The 14,484-nt window shown below is 42.1% G+C and overlaps 3 protein-coding genes across 18 annotated transcripts in view; 2 read left to right on the top strand and 1 right to left on the bottom strand.

The window, feature by feature from the left end:
- Positions 1–52: 52 nt before the first annotated feature.
- Positions 53–1,752, top strand: LOC117228151 (bolA-like protein 3). 4 transcript variants are annotated; one of them, XM_076522686.1, is made up of 5 exons: positions 440–530; positions 647–887; positions 1,136–1,262; positions 1,350–1,438; positions 1,520–1,752. In XM_076522686.1, the coding sequence occupies exons 2-5, from the start codon at positions 846–848 to the stop codon at positions 1,583–1,585; spliced, it is 324 nt and encodes a 107-aa protein (XP_076378801.1). In that variant the 5' UTR covers positions 440–530; positions 647–845; the 3' UTR covers positions 1,586–1,752. The 4 variants fall into 4 exon arrangements, with proteins under 4 accessions (XP_076378802.1, XP_076378801.1, XP_033339763.2 ...); XM_076522687.1 differs by lacking the exon at positions 647–887 and having other exon boundaries at positions 53–530; XM_033483872.2 differs by lacking the exon at positions 440–530 and having other exon boundaries at positions 639–887.
- A 706-nt stretch (positions 1,753–2,458) lies between these two features.
- On the top strand, positions 2,459–5,030 carry LOC117228149 (sodium-coupled neutral amino acid transporter 7). Of its 3 annotated transcripts, none has more exons than XM_033483868.2 (5): positions 2,459–2,613; positions 2,985–3,165; positions 3,260–3,620; positions 3,698–3,947; positions 4,016–5,030. In XM_033483868.2, the coding sequence occupies exons 2-5, from the start codon at positions 3,060–3,062 to the stop codon at positions 4,670–4,672; spliced, it is 1,374 nt and encodes a 457-aa protein (XP_033339759.2). In that variant the 5' UTR covers positions 2,459–2,613; positions 2,985–3,059; the 3' UTR covers positions 4,673–5,030. The 3 variants fall into 3 exon arrangements, with proteins under 3 accessions (XP_033339759.2, XP_033339758.2, XP_033339756.2); XM_033483867.2 differs by lacking the exon at positions 2,459–2,613 and adding an exon at positions 2,683–2,878; XM_033483865.2 differs by lacking the exon at positions 2,459–2,613 and adding an exon at positions 2,684–2,848.
- A 926-nt stretch (positions 5,031–5,956) lies between these two features.
- LOC117228143 (SLIT-ROBO Rho GTPase-activating protein 1) overlaps positions 5,957–14,484 on the bottom strand; it is a 33,556-nt gene continuing 25,028 nt past the window's right edge. For 10 of the 11 annotated variants that reach the window (XM_033483847.2, XM_033483848.2, XM_076522684.1 and 7 more), the window contains 8 exons: positions 13,922–14,143; positions 13,563–13,838; positions 12,871–13,466; positions 12,569–12,790; positions 12,428–12,498; positions 12,167–12,347; positions 11,093–11,441; positions 5,957–8,357 (listed from right to left, as the gene is read on the bottom strand). In XM_033483847.2, the coding sequence (XP_033339738.2) occupies positions 7,266–8,357; positions 11,093–11,441; positions 12,167–12,347; positions 12,428–12,498; positions 12,569–12,790; positions 12,871–13,466; positions 13,563–13,838; positions 13,922–14,143 (3,009 nt within the window). In that variant the 3' untranslated portion in view covers positions 5,957–7,265. The remainder of the gene's footprint in view (positions 8,358–11,092; positions 11,442–12,166; positions 12,348–12,427; positions 12,499–12,568; positions 12,791–12,870; positions 13,467–13,562; positions 13,839–13,921; positions 14,144–14,484) is intronic. The other variant, XM_033483857.2, reaches the window with a different exon arrangement.

Genomic DNA, 14,484 nt, shown 5'->3' with positions numbered 1-14,484 from the left:
ATGCACGAATCAAGGTTACGCTCAAGCTCGTATTCACCTACGTCATCCTATGTCAAGTTTATCGTGCGTGCGCACACGCGTCCGTTCTCGATTACCACTCGCAATGTACGCGTTTACGTTTACGCTCCCATTTATCTACACTCGGCGAATCATTCATTATCCTAATGCAGCGAACAGCACGATCTGTCTCGAATTTCATTCAAAATTCTTTTTCATTCGCTGAATGCTGTGAAATACCGAGAAAATTACGTCGGCGAAATAATATTATACTTAATAATAAAACGGCCGAAATGTAAATTGTCATAAGATACTAGGTGCTAGCTGAGCTATACAATGTTCCATTGCGTTAAGCTTATTCCTGTTGTTGACATACCGCATTTAATAAAATTATGTAATGGTAAACCGTAACGGTAATCTATTTTTTACTCAATGTATGCACATGTATATGTATATATTGTCTATTGCTTTACTTGTTGCGTTACACTTTACCGTCGTCGATCAATTGAGCAGTATATTTTGTATACATGTTTGTACGTATCTTTATTATATTTTGTTGTACATATAACAAACTTGTTTCTTTTTCAATATGTACATACATTCATATGCATGTATGGATATATGTACGTACATATTTATTTGAAACCAGATGGCGTTACCGTAAGCATCGACCAAATTCAGCTGATCGGTTCGTACATACACATAATAAGTATCTAACATATCGAGGCGGCATTGTACACTGCGAAACTATCTTTTCTCTTTGATGGTTTATCAGTAGTGTGCCACGTGAAAAGCTTCAAGAACTGAAACAAACGAGGACTGATTTTCCACGATCTACGATAATAACTATGTTCGGCCGTGTGTTTATGTCAAATTTTCGTAATATATCGGTAGGTAGAAAACTCGTTTTCGTATACCGCATGTTTATCCTCGCGCAAGTTACTGAACGATCAGGGGGATATCTGTCCTACGATTTTCCCATTAACATGTGCAAGTCAACTTTTGAAATACTTCCACTTATACGATCGACGAAGTTTGCATCTATCCTCTATTTCCCACGAATCTACAACATTTCAATCTAATGATCGAATCAGACCTGTTGGAAATGCGTAGGATGAATAAAATGAAAGTTTTACAGTTGCTGTCGAGGGTATGGAATGGACCTAACGGAGCATTGGCTGGCAAACAAGCCGAACAAAAAATGAAACAGATTTTAAGAAACAAATTTCCTAGAGCTAAGATGATCGAAGTAAACGATGTTTCCGGTGAGGAAACATAATGAATAAGCTATGATTCAAAAACAATTGTGCAATGTACTTCGTCGCATCTTTATTCTAAATATATTTTTACAGGAGGGTGTGGAGCTATGTTTGAAATAAATGTTGTTGCTCTAGAATTCCAAGGATTGACTACCATGATGCAACATCGTCTGATAAACGAAGTAAATTATATTTATTTATTTATTGAAAACATTTATGACTAATCGACTTTTCAACTATTTAATGTAATGTGTACTTTTTAGGCGCTCAAAGAGGAAATCAAAGACATGCATGGAATAAGAATATTCACCAGCATTCCTGACTCGTAGGCAACATTTCATTCTTTAGACAGATGTTTCTTGCGTCTACAATTGTATTAAGGTGTACAAAGTTTTATAAATTGATCGTATACATATATCGTAAATAAAAATAATTATCATATAGTGTAGAAATATAAATTATGTATATTTAATAAAATAATGTGCGAAAAGAGTAACTTGTAGCTCCATCTAGCTGGACGGCTATTTAAAACTGGTTATTCTCCGAAGGTCCATAAATACACTTAATTATAGCAATCCAAAACTATAAGGTCGATTACGGGAATATTATGAACAGTTTAAGGTCAAGAATGCTAAATTTGTGTTATTGGTTCGCAATTATTTCTTAAAAAATACCTATCCACGGACATCAAAATATATACTATATATTAGTAAATTATTATTATATTATAATATTATTTTATTATAAAATACTATATATTACTAAATATATTTATTACCATAGCGGTAAACGCGCGTACTAAATCCTCCGATATACACAATACAGGATCACTGAAAGATATTAATTACGGTAAAATTAGGATAAACAAAAATTAACCAAAAGCATAAGTCTGTTCAGAAAAAACTGCTGGATTGATATCATGTGCAAAGAAAACAGATGACAATACGGCAAAATAATTATCATAATAATTAATCAAATTTCAGAAAACAATTATGTTTCGCAGTGTTGTCATCTACTTGTCTCATAGGATATCGATGCAGTAGAGCCTTTTGAACAATCCTGTGTCTTTGGTTTATTTTTGCATGCCTCAATTTTGCCACGATTAATGTTTTTCTGCAACATTGCAATGTTTATATAGAAGAGATTTAGTTTGAATGTTTACCGTTACGTGGTGATAGTGTTTTGTGATCCACGAACGAACTATTTTCATTAAAAAATCATGAGTGGACATAATTGCGGTGATCTGTGGTATGAAAACCATGAACAAAGACACCACGAATATTTTGAGTTTAATACCTTTACTTCTAAGCCATTAGTTACAGAGTTACATAGGCTTTTCCAGGAGGGTAGGAAAGGGGTGAGTAAATTTCAGGAACGCTATAGTCATCTAGCGGTAAGAAAAGAAAATTGTGCGCTGCATATGCCTGCACACCCATAAACATAATAAAAATGTGTTGAAACATTTTCAGTTGGATTACAATGATTGTTATGTATTTGTTATCCCTTAAAGTCTAGATATCGGAACTTGTTTATTGTTTGCTTTGAATTCAATCGCAGGATTGTTTATCAAAGCTACACGAAATAATAACACGGTATTATATTGAGATGTGTCTATTTAAAAAGTAACACTTCATACTTTGTTGTGAAGAGATATTTAGCATTGCTTGTAGTCAATGGCCTTTAACCTCGGTACACGATCTTAGGTGGCTCATCGATACTTTGTTTTAGGTCAGGCAATAACAACTTAGTCTAGGTAAAGTAAAATCGTTAGCGAAATCATCCAGTTCGTAATTTTGTTGGAAGATGAATTTTTTAACCGGAGGAAACGATCGACTTATTCAAAATGATATGTTATTATGCACTGCACCAAATCCTGCGTCCCTTGAACAGTCACGACGTGTTCGAACAGGTAAATATGTTGTGCGTTCAGTTTTCTGATTACATTTAATTTTTTGTTCCTTATAGTTTGTTGTTTTGTATACATAATTGTGTCATTTTTTCAGGGACCAGTATGATAGGAACAACTGTGTTAATTATTAATACTACTTTAGGAGCCGGCCTATTAAATTTTCCACAAGCATTCGATAGATCTGGCGGTATAGCTGCTTCTATTATCTTGCAATGTTTCCTACTTGTTTTTATTACGGCTACTCTTGTGATTTTGGCAAAATGTAGCGATATCACTGATACCGCTACCATGCAGAACATGTTTGCAGAATTTTGTGGCCATAGGTCGCTAATTTTATGCGCTTTGTGCGTTGCAATATATAGTTTTGGATGTTGTTTAACATTTATAATTATTATTGGCGACCAATTCGACAGAGTTCTAGTGACATATTATGGAATTGATTATTGTCATACGTGGTAATTAAAGTCACCTATCTGTTGACAAATGTTTTCATGTACAGCATTATCTTTATATAGATATTTAATTGCTTTAGGTACTTATCCAGACCATTTGTCACAGCTGTCGCAAGCACTATATTCATGTTGCCGTTGTGTTTTTTTAAGAAATTGGATGTTTTAAGTTATGCCAGTTCCATTGGTTTTATAACTATTCTGTACGTAATACTCTTGATTATTTATAATAGCATCTTAAAAATTGATCCCATTCTACATCCTATGAAAATGTGGCCAGACAATATTTATGAAGCACTTCAAATAATTCCAATAACATGCTTCGCATATCAGGTATCGTATACATATATATATATAAGTATTAAGTGTGCTCTTGATATTTCTTTAATTTAATTTTTTAGACTCACATGGCAGCGATACCAATGTATGCTTGTATGAAAGATCGACAACTTGGAAAATTCACGATATGCGTTATAACAAGTATGATTATTTGTTGCGTTGCTTACACGGTTGTTGGCATCTATGGATACGCAGCATTTGGTGCTGGAAATGTGCCTAGCGATATACTTCAGGGATATACGGATAAGAGCTTGTCGCTAACTTTTGCAATAATATTCATCGCAGTGAAAAACTTTACTACATATCCCATTGTTCTATACTGCGGTCGCGATGCACTTTTGAACCTTCTAGGAATGGATGTTAACGTAACTGTTAAATTTCGCGTTTTCATTACATTAATTTGGTATATACTATCTTTGATAATTGCAATATTGGTGCCGGACATTTCTTCAGTTATCAATATACTAGGAGTCTTGTCAGCGGCATTTATATACATTTTCCCAGGCATTTGTCTGTTTCGCAGTACTCTTTTGAAAGATTCCGAATTGCATCTGAACAAAGACCGGCTCTTGATCGTTTTTGCAATTTTTCTAGTCGCGCTTGGCGCATTCGTGTCCGGTGTTGTTCTTGTGGAAACCGTTGAAGATATAACTCGAATACCACAAGAACCACCTTTGGTAACTGGTTTTAGATCTCTTAAACAAAGCTTATGCGTTTAGCAGCTCAAAATTGATATTATTTTGTAAAGCTATCAATGGAATAGCCAATCTGATATTTGCTCAATGCGATGGAAGATATTAAATAGTCTTACGTATCGGACAAGTACTTTAATAGATCGTAACATTGGATAATTTTAATCGGAGTATCAAAGTAAAGAAAATCGGAGAAGACTGATATTCATAAAATACATATAATGCAACACTCACTGCCTTACTATGTTGGAAAATTTTTAAGAACATATTAAGCGTTTATTTTTTTACAGTACCTGTGTACTCAGAAATTGAAAATGTTAAACGAATAGAACACAGAATCGTGTACATAATAATACAGTATACAAAGTTTTAGCTGTCTTTGCAATTAATTCTTTTTGTATAAACCTGTTGCCAAACATCCTATACATATATAGCTGTAATCGATACTTATCTATATTGCAGGTCCTACACGATTGCAAAATTTCAGTTTCGTTAAAAATACCCGATGTCAGTATGACCGGTTTTACGTTGGAAAAAAGGGGAACGATATTTACCTACCGTGGATTGCGAAATTGTTAGAAATAGAACGGCCAATGCAGCCTGCAAGTGTTTTTTATTGAATATCAATAAAAAATGAACCATAACGGAAACTGATAAATGTGAAATTAGGCTCTTGCATCTGCTAAAATCTGGTTAAAGTCGACGCAAAGACGTAACAAGGATTAAATTACGCGTAAAATTACACCGAATCCTCCGGAAAATAACAATTCAGTATAAAGTATAAAGCATGGGGAAAGGATGGTAAAAAACGCAACCGCCGTGAGCAAGTTGTACGAAAAAAGGATCGCAATTGTATTGAACCGAGGGTTTTCGCAGCGTTTCTGCGACTGAATAATACGATAAAATATGGAGAAGAGGCGCGAACTCGCGTTTTGCTTTGGTATTCTTACTGCGCTGGATATAGTGCGATTATATTCGTATTAATATTGGATCTGTAATTGGTATCGATAAAGGATCACAACGCCAATTGATTTTGATCGAACAATGGGAATGATAATTGATAGTTCGACATCGGTGGCGTTCCTCTTTTCGAAAGATAGTGTGCAGAATGCTTTTGCGGATATTATCGGGATACTGTATGCATATTATTTGATAAACGAGTATAATGTTTTTTGTCGGTTACAGGGAAGGGCATGAATACGTCGACACGTTTACATATTAGACTTTTCCTATTTCGTTGAATTTATAGCAGAATAATCAGCGCGTAGCTAAGACAGAGACGTCGAACCGTTAAATACTTACGCGCGCGCATCTCATCACACGTATATTATTTATTTGTGAATATATCGAACATAATTGTCGTCGTATAATAATTGTAAACGATCTTAGAACGCGTCGGAGCGTTTACGATGATAAACGGGATCAGAGTCCCAAAGTTCTCTTTCTCTCTCTCTCTCTCTCTCTCTTTCACACATACGTATGCACTCAACTCTCACTCTCGTTTTCGCTAGCTTTCTCTCTCTCTCTCTCTCTCTCTCTCTCTCTCTCTCTCTCTCTCTCTTGCGTGCGTTCAAAGACTCGTTCTCACTAATCGTACGAAAGAAACATCTAAAAAAAGGCTTGTTTTTTGAAACTTATGCTCGCTCGCGAGTATTTCAAAGGAACATCGAACACGTTTGTCGTAAATATCCTCATAAAGATACACATTCAAGAAGAAATATCCCGTTTGTAATAAATTACACGTTTTAACGTCCATCGTACAAAAATTGTCGCATTCTCTCTGTCTTTCTCTCCCCCCCAATCTCACTCATTCGCTTTCGCATCTTGCTCTCTCGCTCGTCCAAGCAACTATGTATTGTAAACTCGAAACTGTATTTTCTTCGATGTATTTTTTCTTGCTTGTTAACACGTTTCTCTCGTCGTTTCTCACGCGCGTCGTCGCTCGATGACTAGAAACATTGTTTCGCGGGTCATTTGGTAAAAAAATTATGCGAAAATGGAAAATAGTCGTAGAAAAAATAAACTCGGCTCGAGGACAGCATCGGTCTTCGTAGATGCCACACACTTGACATCTCGAACGTGTCGATACGCGTTCTATGTAAATATGTATAGGTAATATGTACAGTTGGTGGTCAAAATCTATCAAACTCGTAAAATTTTTTTTGGGGGGGGGGGTGATTGTAAAAGATCTAGCGGGGTGCGAGGAGGGAGGGCCAGGGTGAGGGGTCATGGAAAATATCACGAATGAAATTCGAATCGCTCGTTAATATGGTAGAAAGTCTCGAGTGTTTTGATGAATGGGAGTGTTTTTGTTTTTTTTTTTGGATTCGAGGACTCGTCGCATCGAAACGAACACATCTCGCGCGTTCTCGCATTCACGGAGCGTCGATTCGACGAGCTGCATCTTTGTCCACCAACTATATACGTGTATGCGTATGCATATATGTATACGTATAAGTATGTATGTATGCGTCTATAGGTAATATCGAGGAACGATGCTGGCCGGCTTGACTTCTTTTTCTCGGATAGAGTAACTAACGCGCATCGTCGAGTCCTCGCAAATGGGCGGAGTAACTGGTCAATGGGAAAGTCGGCTGGTGAATCGTTCGCGACCGGATGATTAATTGGTTTGCTCGGCGCTTTGCGCTTGCTTCTCGATCTTCCTCGCGAGCTCGGGGCTCATGTGCGGATGCGGGAATGGCAGCACCGGTTTCCTAAGTATCGTCGGCTTGACCTTGACCTGCGGTTTGAACGAGGACACTTGGCTGCCGCCGGTCAGGTGCATGTCCGCGAACTTGGCGACGATCTTGGGCTCGATCTTGGATCGTGGCGGCAGCGGCGACCTCAACGGCATCGAGGAGTCCGAGGAGATCTGATTCGAGCTGGCCGATCTGACCATCTCCTCGGGCTCCTGCTCGGGCTCGTTCTCGGCGTCGACGCCCCGTTTCAGCTTCGACTGTGTTTCCGGCGGGTTCGTCTTGGTGTTCTTCTTCAAGGTGCACTGATTCTGTTTGGCGAACCGCTCGGCGGCCGTGCTCATGTCCGGCGACTCGGGACCGCCCGTCGGCGAGGTAGCCGCCTCGGCCCGCGAAGGTTGCACCGGTGTATCCTCGTCCGAGCTGCTCAAGCTGTTCGACGAGGCAGACTTTTTGCTCGCATCCTGCGCCGACAACGGCAAGTCCATCACGAGATCCGGCGTGTGTTTCTGTCGCATCTCGCGGAATTCTTGGGAGCTGCGGTAAATCTTATTGTTCGGCGGCACCGGGGGATTCAACTGGGTCTGCGACGTGGCTCGCCTCTGCCAAAGCTCCCGATTCGCCGAGAACGTCGGCTGTTCCTGTGGGTCCTCTTCCTGCGGCAACGCGGTCCCCCCCACCTGAAGGGAATTTCCAGCCGTTAGCTGCTGATGTTGCTGTTGTTGTTGTTGCTGCTGCACCGTCTCCCCCATACTCTGGCATTTCCAATGCTGCTTTCTGCTCGACCCGCGCTTCGAACCGCTCTCTTGGCCGGCGAAACCCGCGCGGTCCGCTTCCTCCGTGCCCATTTCTTCGCCGCCGCTCCTTTGCGCCGACGACTCGGCGGCAAAACTCGACAGCTTCTCGTTGTCGCCCCGTTCGTTCGTCGATAGGATGACAGAGACCGGGGTGGTGTCCGTTCCGATACGATTTTCCCTTTCGGGCGTGGAGATCTTCGCCGCTCGGGACGCGGACTCCTGAAAACAGGTTCACGATTGAAAGTGACGCTCGCCTCGGAAAACAATGTCGCAGTGTGTTGAGAGTTCGCGATCAGAAGCTTTCGAAGCGACGGGTCTTGTTGGCATAATGAACGTGGAACAGGATCGCGAACGGGGTCTTTTTCTTCATTTTCCACGGATATCTCTTTTACGCAAAGAACCATCTTTGAACGTCTAGAGCACACGCAAAAACAAATGTTAAATAGACTGTATATTAATATATATTTATATGTAAAATTATATTAATATTATTTTAATTATATATTATATTATATTTATTATATTATTTATTATAATATTATTATATTAATATTAATATAATATTATATAATATAATATAATTAATACTATATATTAATATATATTAATATATAAAATTATATTAATATTATATATATAATTATATTAATATATAAGAGAGAATTCGAGTATTTATCAATGTTACATATACATATAACATCAACAACACGTACGCTCTAGAAGTTAATTGGACACGAGGTACGTGAATTTCGGATGAGTTACAAACGAGATCGGGGGAAGAAGAAAAAACAGAGAGAAAACAATATTGTAAGGCGATAGACAGGTGGTGGAGAAGTAGAAGAGAGAGAGAGAGAGAGAGTCGTGCGAACAATTCGAACGTAAGTTTGCCCCCGTGTTAATAGGAAAATTAGAGAAGATGCGGTAAAAAAGATGGCGACCGGTCCAGGATCGTCCAAGAAACTTCGTGCATGCTAGAGAGACAAGGTGGGATTAAAAACTGCTCGTAAAAACCGTGAATATGAATCATGGGAATGAATGTGCAAGCATGACGAACACGAAAACAGCTCTGCGTCGATACCTATCTCTCTAAGGATGCCAGCAACCAAGTTAATATTAACTGGAGACTGGGGCTGAGACGACGCTTTCTGTACTCACCTAAGCCGACGGAACATCCGCTGGACAAGTAGAGTAGCCTGTGCGAGTAGCGTTCCATCTCGGTATTCGTCTACAGACTGAAATCGCTTTTACAGAATGCTAAGATTCGCAAAACGCATCGCGAACGAGCGAGCCAACCAACCGACCAACCGTTTCAAACAGAGCCGCTCTCCCTTCAACGAGAAACGAGGCACGACAGAAAACACAGAAAACGACAGAACCACACGGACGGACACACTCACTTCTTTCTTTTGCCGGTAGTAGTTTTATCGAACAGTTTTTAGTCCGTTTCGCCCACATTACCTACGTGTACGCGAAACTTTGCTTTTTTTTTTGTTTTTTTTTTTAATCCTGCGAACTAAAGGCTGACTAAACGTATATCTGGAAAAACAGCAACCATCCCACACTATTAACATCGAAAAAAAACAAAATCGTGAACGCCGCCGCGTTAACGAGGAAAAAAAACATGTGAGGCGCAAAAAACACGCAAAAAAGGACACAAGGCGACGCAAGACAAAGAGACCAAGGCAACATGCAGCGACAAACACGTATATATTTCTATTTTATTTACAAATGTATCGTACAAATAATCGTAGCTGGTCGAATTACCACCGTGGCGTCTCCGGTGCAAACGTATATGTGCTTAACACGTCGTATCTCCGCGGCTTGATCCGCACGTTTCGATCGGTTCAAAAGCCGATATATCATAATTTTTAGATAGTCAAAATTCGTTCGATGTTCGAGGCGATCTCAACGTCGAACGGATATCGATCATCTAAAACATGTTCTCCGGGTTACCTAATAAAAACGGGACACGCGCGAGACAAGTCGCGATCGCGGCGAAAATTCGGAAACAACGCGGCAGATAGTAGATCTCTCCAACCGTGTTTCGTGAGACAAAAGCAATGCTAAAAATTTGCAGAAAGTGCGACGCGTGCAGCCAACGAGAGTCCGCTACTTGAACCCCTTGTCTACAATTCTTACGTTCCCTTGAATTGCTCTTGAAATACTTGAAAGCTTGAAAAAAGTTTGATTACAATCGAATGTTCGTTGCAAGACAAAGAGTTCAACAATGTCACCGAACACCCTCGCGCGCCCGCGCGCGCGAGCTTGCGATTCGATATTTGGCTATGTCTCCACCAAAGGGATAAAAAGGGCAACCTTCTAATTGGTGTTTTGTTGCCGACGATAGCAAAACGTTTGCCATAATTAATATATATATTATTATATAATATTATATATTATTATATATTATATTATATTATATAATAATATATATAATATTATATTTATAATATAATATAATATTTATATAATATGTATATATAAATCTCGGACGTTTCCCCTTAAACAGTTTACAGTTAACAGTCTAAAAGTGAAGTTGAAAGTTTGTTCCCGCACCGTTTGCCATTACAAACATAAAAAAAGAAGGAAAAACGGCAGCAGCAGAAGATGCAGACAGCAACCAACGACTCTTATGTGCTCAGCGTTTCTGATTTTGCTTGGCCGTGACGGAAGGAAGCGAAAGGCGATCACGGTCGAACACGATCGGCTTTAGAAATCGAGAATCATCCCTATGGTGGACACGTAGCTTTCTCGGTTGGTCAGAGTAAATCGCGCTGAAAAGAAAACCGATTCGAGATTGCAGCGCAACACACAGCCATGCACTTGTGCCTAGAGTATCAGTCTTTTGCGAGTGGGTTCGCAAAAATGTACACAAGCAAACCAATTACGTGAAGAAGAAAAGTAAAAACTTTAGTCCGAACGAGCGTTCGTAACTAAACGGTAGTTTCCAATACCTCTCGACTGATGATCGGCTGTGTCGACGAGATGCAGGCTGCGTTCGTGACGAGCGTCGGGACAACACCGCTGCTGTTATTCCCGGTATTGTCGGCGGCGGTCGTGGCCGCGGCCGCGGCCGCATTTGCGGTCGCGATCGCGATCGCGCTCGCAGCCGTCGGCGTCGGCGTGGCCGTCGCGGACGCGGCGTCGGACGCGATGCCCGAAGACCACGTCGACGGATTCCCGGATGGGCCCATCAGCGGCGAATTGTTGCTCGACAAAACGCTGTCCGCCGAGCTCGAGGTTCGTCTTCTCATCGATTCTTCGCTGGACGACTTCAGGAGTTCCTTCTCGCGTTCCTCGTCCCTGGACAAACGACCAGACAATCTTCAAAGACCCTCTCACCAGTCAAGATCGAATCGAGAAATAGGTGCCCGCTGCGAAAAGTACGGTCTCGCATCTCGACCTTGTGTACACGAGATTGTCTTGAAAGCATGGACCAATGGCAACGTAGGACCCAGAGATCCATGCTACGTATACAAGGTTAACACGTTGAATGCCACGCCGGTTTTACAGAAATTGACCCCGGCTCCACGATGAATTTTCTTTTATGTGATACATATAATGTTGAAATATTATCTGCTATAGATAAGTTACAGTGTATAACCATGTTTGACATGTTAATTGCTACAGGGGTCACTATTTGTATTGACGATGGTAATAATACAAAATTTTAGATATTGACATTTGTTATTGATTTTAGATATTGAAATTATATATATTTCTATCAATTTGGGCGTGCCGGTCACCGGTGGCCCCCATGGCGTCACCGCTAAGTTAAGTGCCGGTCACCGGTGACCCCCATGGCATTCAACGTTTTAATGAGACAGATTCGATCGATCGCAACGAACAGCTAAATCCCGACGAGATCGAGAATATGCTACACGGCTCCTTTGTTGCTTTCGCTCGAATTTCTCGGCACCGCAGGCCAAGAAACGTGACGCGACACCGCTAAGAGACGAATGCGCTAACACTAAAAAGCATTTTCGGTGAATATAATTGGCCGTTGCGTGTGATTGAGTCGCACTTACTTTATCTTGATCATAATATATTTATCGGGAATAAGCCCCTCTCTACCAGCCAAGGCACCTCGCCACCAGTCATTACTGACTTGCGTGTACAGAGTCAAGGTATCCCCCTTTTTGAAGCTTAACTCTCTTTCGGACCTTGCATTGAAATCGAATTGCGCTGTGGCTTCAAGGTTTTCCGATTCTGGGAATACATAAAAGGAACGTAGATCGCGCACTGTTGGATTCCGAAGGTACGGCATTGATGATCGATCTCGCACTCACCATCCTCGGACGGGTACACCTCCGAGTCCATGTCCTCTTGGACCTGGTCGGTCGGCGAGTCGCCCACGTCGCTGCCAAGAAAGGAGACAGAATTTCAGAAACGGTTCGCCGGTGCATCGAATTTCGAGCGGGTACACTTACGCGTCGTCCGGTTCCCTACTGATGTACTTTTCGTACTGAGTACCTCCAATGTCCTCGGGGAATATCTCCTCGCAGAACGTGATAATGTTCTTGATCAGCTCGTTCACTTGATTCTGGTACTGCACCTGATCCTTGTCCTCCGGCACGGGTACCAACGTCGGACCGAAGCAAATCGCAAGGTTGTAAGGATCCATCATGTTCTCGTCCGAGAATTCTGAAAGGCTGCGGGAAGGAGGTTTGTTCGTTTTGGTTTCGCTCGTGAAGAAAAAGAAACGGGCACACGAGGCACGTGGCGTACTTACTGATTTAAAAATGCGAAAAGATATCGCATTACAATAACAACCGGTCTTGGAAGACTCGAAATCAATTCCTTCATCTTGTTGACGAACTCCTGCTTCGACTCCAGCTGCGCCAATTCCATAAGGTGCTCGAAGTAAATGATAGGAAACAGAGGCTCCCTTAGCTCTCTCAAATAGAGCTTCAACACGCCGGCCACGCTGTTGATGTCCGACGCGTCGGTCACGTCGGCCAACGGGTCCTCTCCTCTTTCGAACCATTCGCGGAAATTGTTGATCTCCACCTGAGACCCCGAGACCCGAAAAATCCCTTGGTGATGGAGGCCGTAGAGATTGATCACTCTGATGCAGCTCTTCATGATCAACGGTATCTCCTGATTCGTGCTCTCCAAATATTCTTCTAACGAGCCGCCGAACAGCTTCGGCTGGCCGTTCATCTGCAGCCGGCCGATACGTTTCCGCCGGGCCTGTTTCTGTTTGGTCGTCGACAGCGACGGGTTCGGGCTCGCGGTCGAGCCGTCCAGCAAGCTCTGCCTGATGTATTCCTGCTTCGCATCTAGTCTAGCTATTCTGGAGGTGCCAAGCAGATACTCCCTGAATTTCTGCAATGTCCCGCAAGCACAAACACGATCACCGTGGGCACGTTAACCGCTTTCTCCTTTCCCGTTTGTTTACCGCGCGGTCTAATTTTAACTCACCGTGAGGTAGAATTCTTCGGTTTCTTGCCTGTCGGCCCTGAGCTTGATTTGCAAGGTCTCCGGAGGCCTCGACGTAGGCACGGCGTTCTCTCCGAAATACCTCGAGCAGTCGTAGTCCTTCGCTGTCAGCATCTCCAAGAGGCTGGCTTCCGCCGTCTCCAACGTTTTCCATACTTCCTCGGACTCGGTTCTCAAGGACGTGACCCTCTGCTGCAGTTGCGTCAAACGTTGCTCCATCTCGGCGTGCAACAACTTTTGCAATTCGGGTTCGGGCGCCTGCAAAACGTCGAGCCTTGTTAACATCGCGGACGTTAAAAAGAGTATATCAACAAGTTATCTGTTGGTTCGGGAAAGTTTACTTCGTCTCCTCGCTGGCCTTGAAACTCGAACTTCTTCGGGATCATGAACGCGGAATGATGAGACTCCAGAAATCGCTGCTTGTCCGCTCTGGAGTCTAGAGCACCGACGCAGGCGGCCAGCTGCTCGGCGCCCGACTGCAATGAACGTTGTCTGCCCTCCTCCGCGCTGCAGTGCATCAGCAACGCGCGAGCGATGCAATTATGGAAGCCAAAATCCATGCACTGAAACATTCGTACGCTCAGTCTACCTGTTGCCGATCGAGCTGCACGATTACTGGTAGCCAATAGCCGGTAACTGGTCGTTAAGCAGGTAGTAGGTCAGCTGCACGCCATCGAGAAGCCAGTTCAGTGCTCTTTTAAGGCTCGTCGAAACTGGTACAGTTCGCGCACAATTTCACCGATAAGGGGAAACCGAACGAACTACGCTAGCCAGAATTTCTTCCCGGTAGGAAACGTTATAGCGTGGTCGTAAACTTGACTTTACTGAATCTTACAGACACCACAGATCAAAAAGCTATATACAGGGTGTGTCCCAAAAATGTCTCGCTATCCAAAAGTAGGGG

The sequence above is a fragment of the Megalopta genalis genome, chromosome 6, assembly GCF_051020955.1.
Source record: "Megalopta genalis isolate 19385.01 chromosome 6, iyMegGena1_principal, whole genome shotgun sequence".
Taxonomy (NCBI): Eukaryota; Metazoa; Arthropoda; class Insecta; order Hymenoptera; family Halictidae; genus Megalopta; species Megalopta genalis.
This window is presented reverse-complemented; position numbering and strand designations above follow the sequence as displayed.

Excerpts from the sequence above, each read along its gene's own strand:
- LOC117228151 (XM_033483871.2), top strand. The coding sequence starts at position 1,079 with ATGATCGAATCAGACCTGTTGGAAATGCGTAGGATGAATAAAATGAAA. Across the intron at positions 1,263-1,349 it reads CGAAGTAAACGATGTTTCCG|GAGGGTGTGGAGCTATGTTT; the intron begins GTGAGGAAACAT and ends ATATTTTTACAG. Across the intron at positions 1,439-1,519 it reads AACATCGTCTGATAAACGAA|GCGCTCAAAGAGGAAATCAA; the intron begins GTAAATTATATT and ends TGTACTTTTTAG.
- LOC117228149 (XM_033483868.2), top strand. The coding sequence starts at position 3,060 with ATGAATTTTTTAACCGGAGGAAACGATCGACTTATTCAAAATGATATG. Across the intron at positions 3,621-3,697 it reads ATTGATTATTGTCATACGTG|GTACTTATCCAGACCATTTG; the intron begins GTAATTAAAGTC and ends TAATTGCTTTAG. Across the intron at positions 3,948-4,015 it reads TAACATGCTTCGCATATCAG|ACTCACATGGCAGCGATACC; the intron begins GTATCGTATACA and ends TTAATTTTTTAG.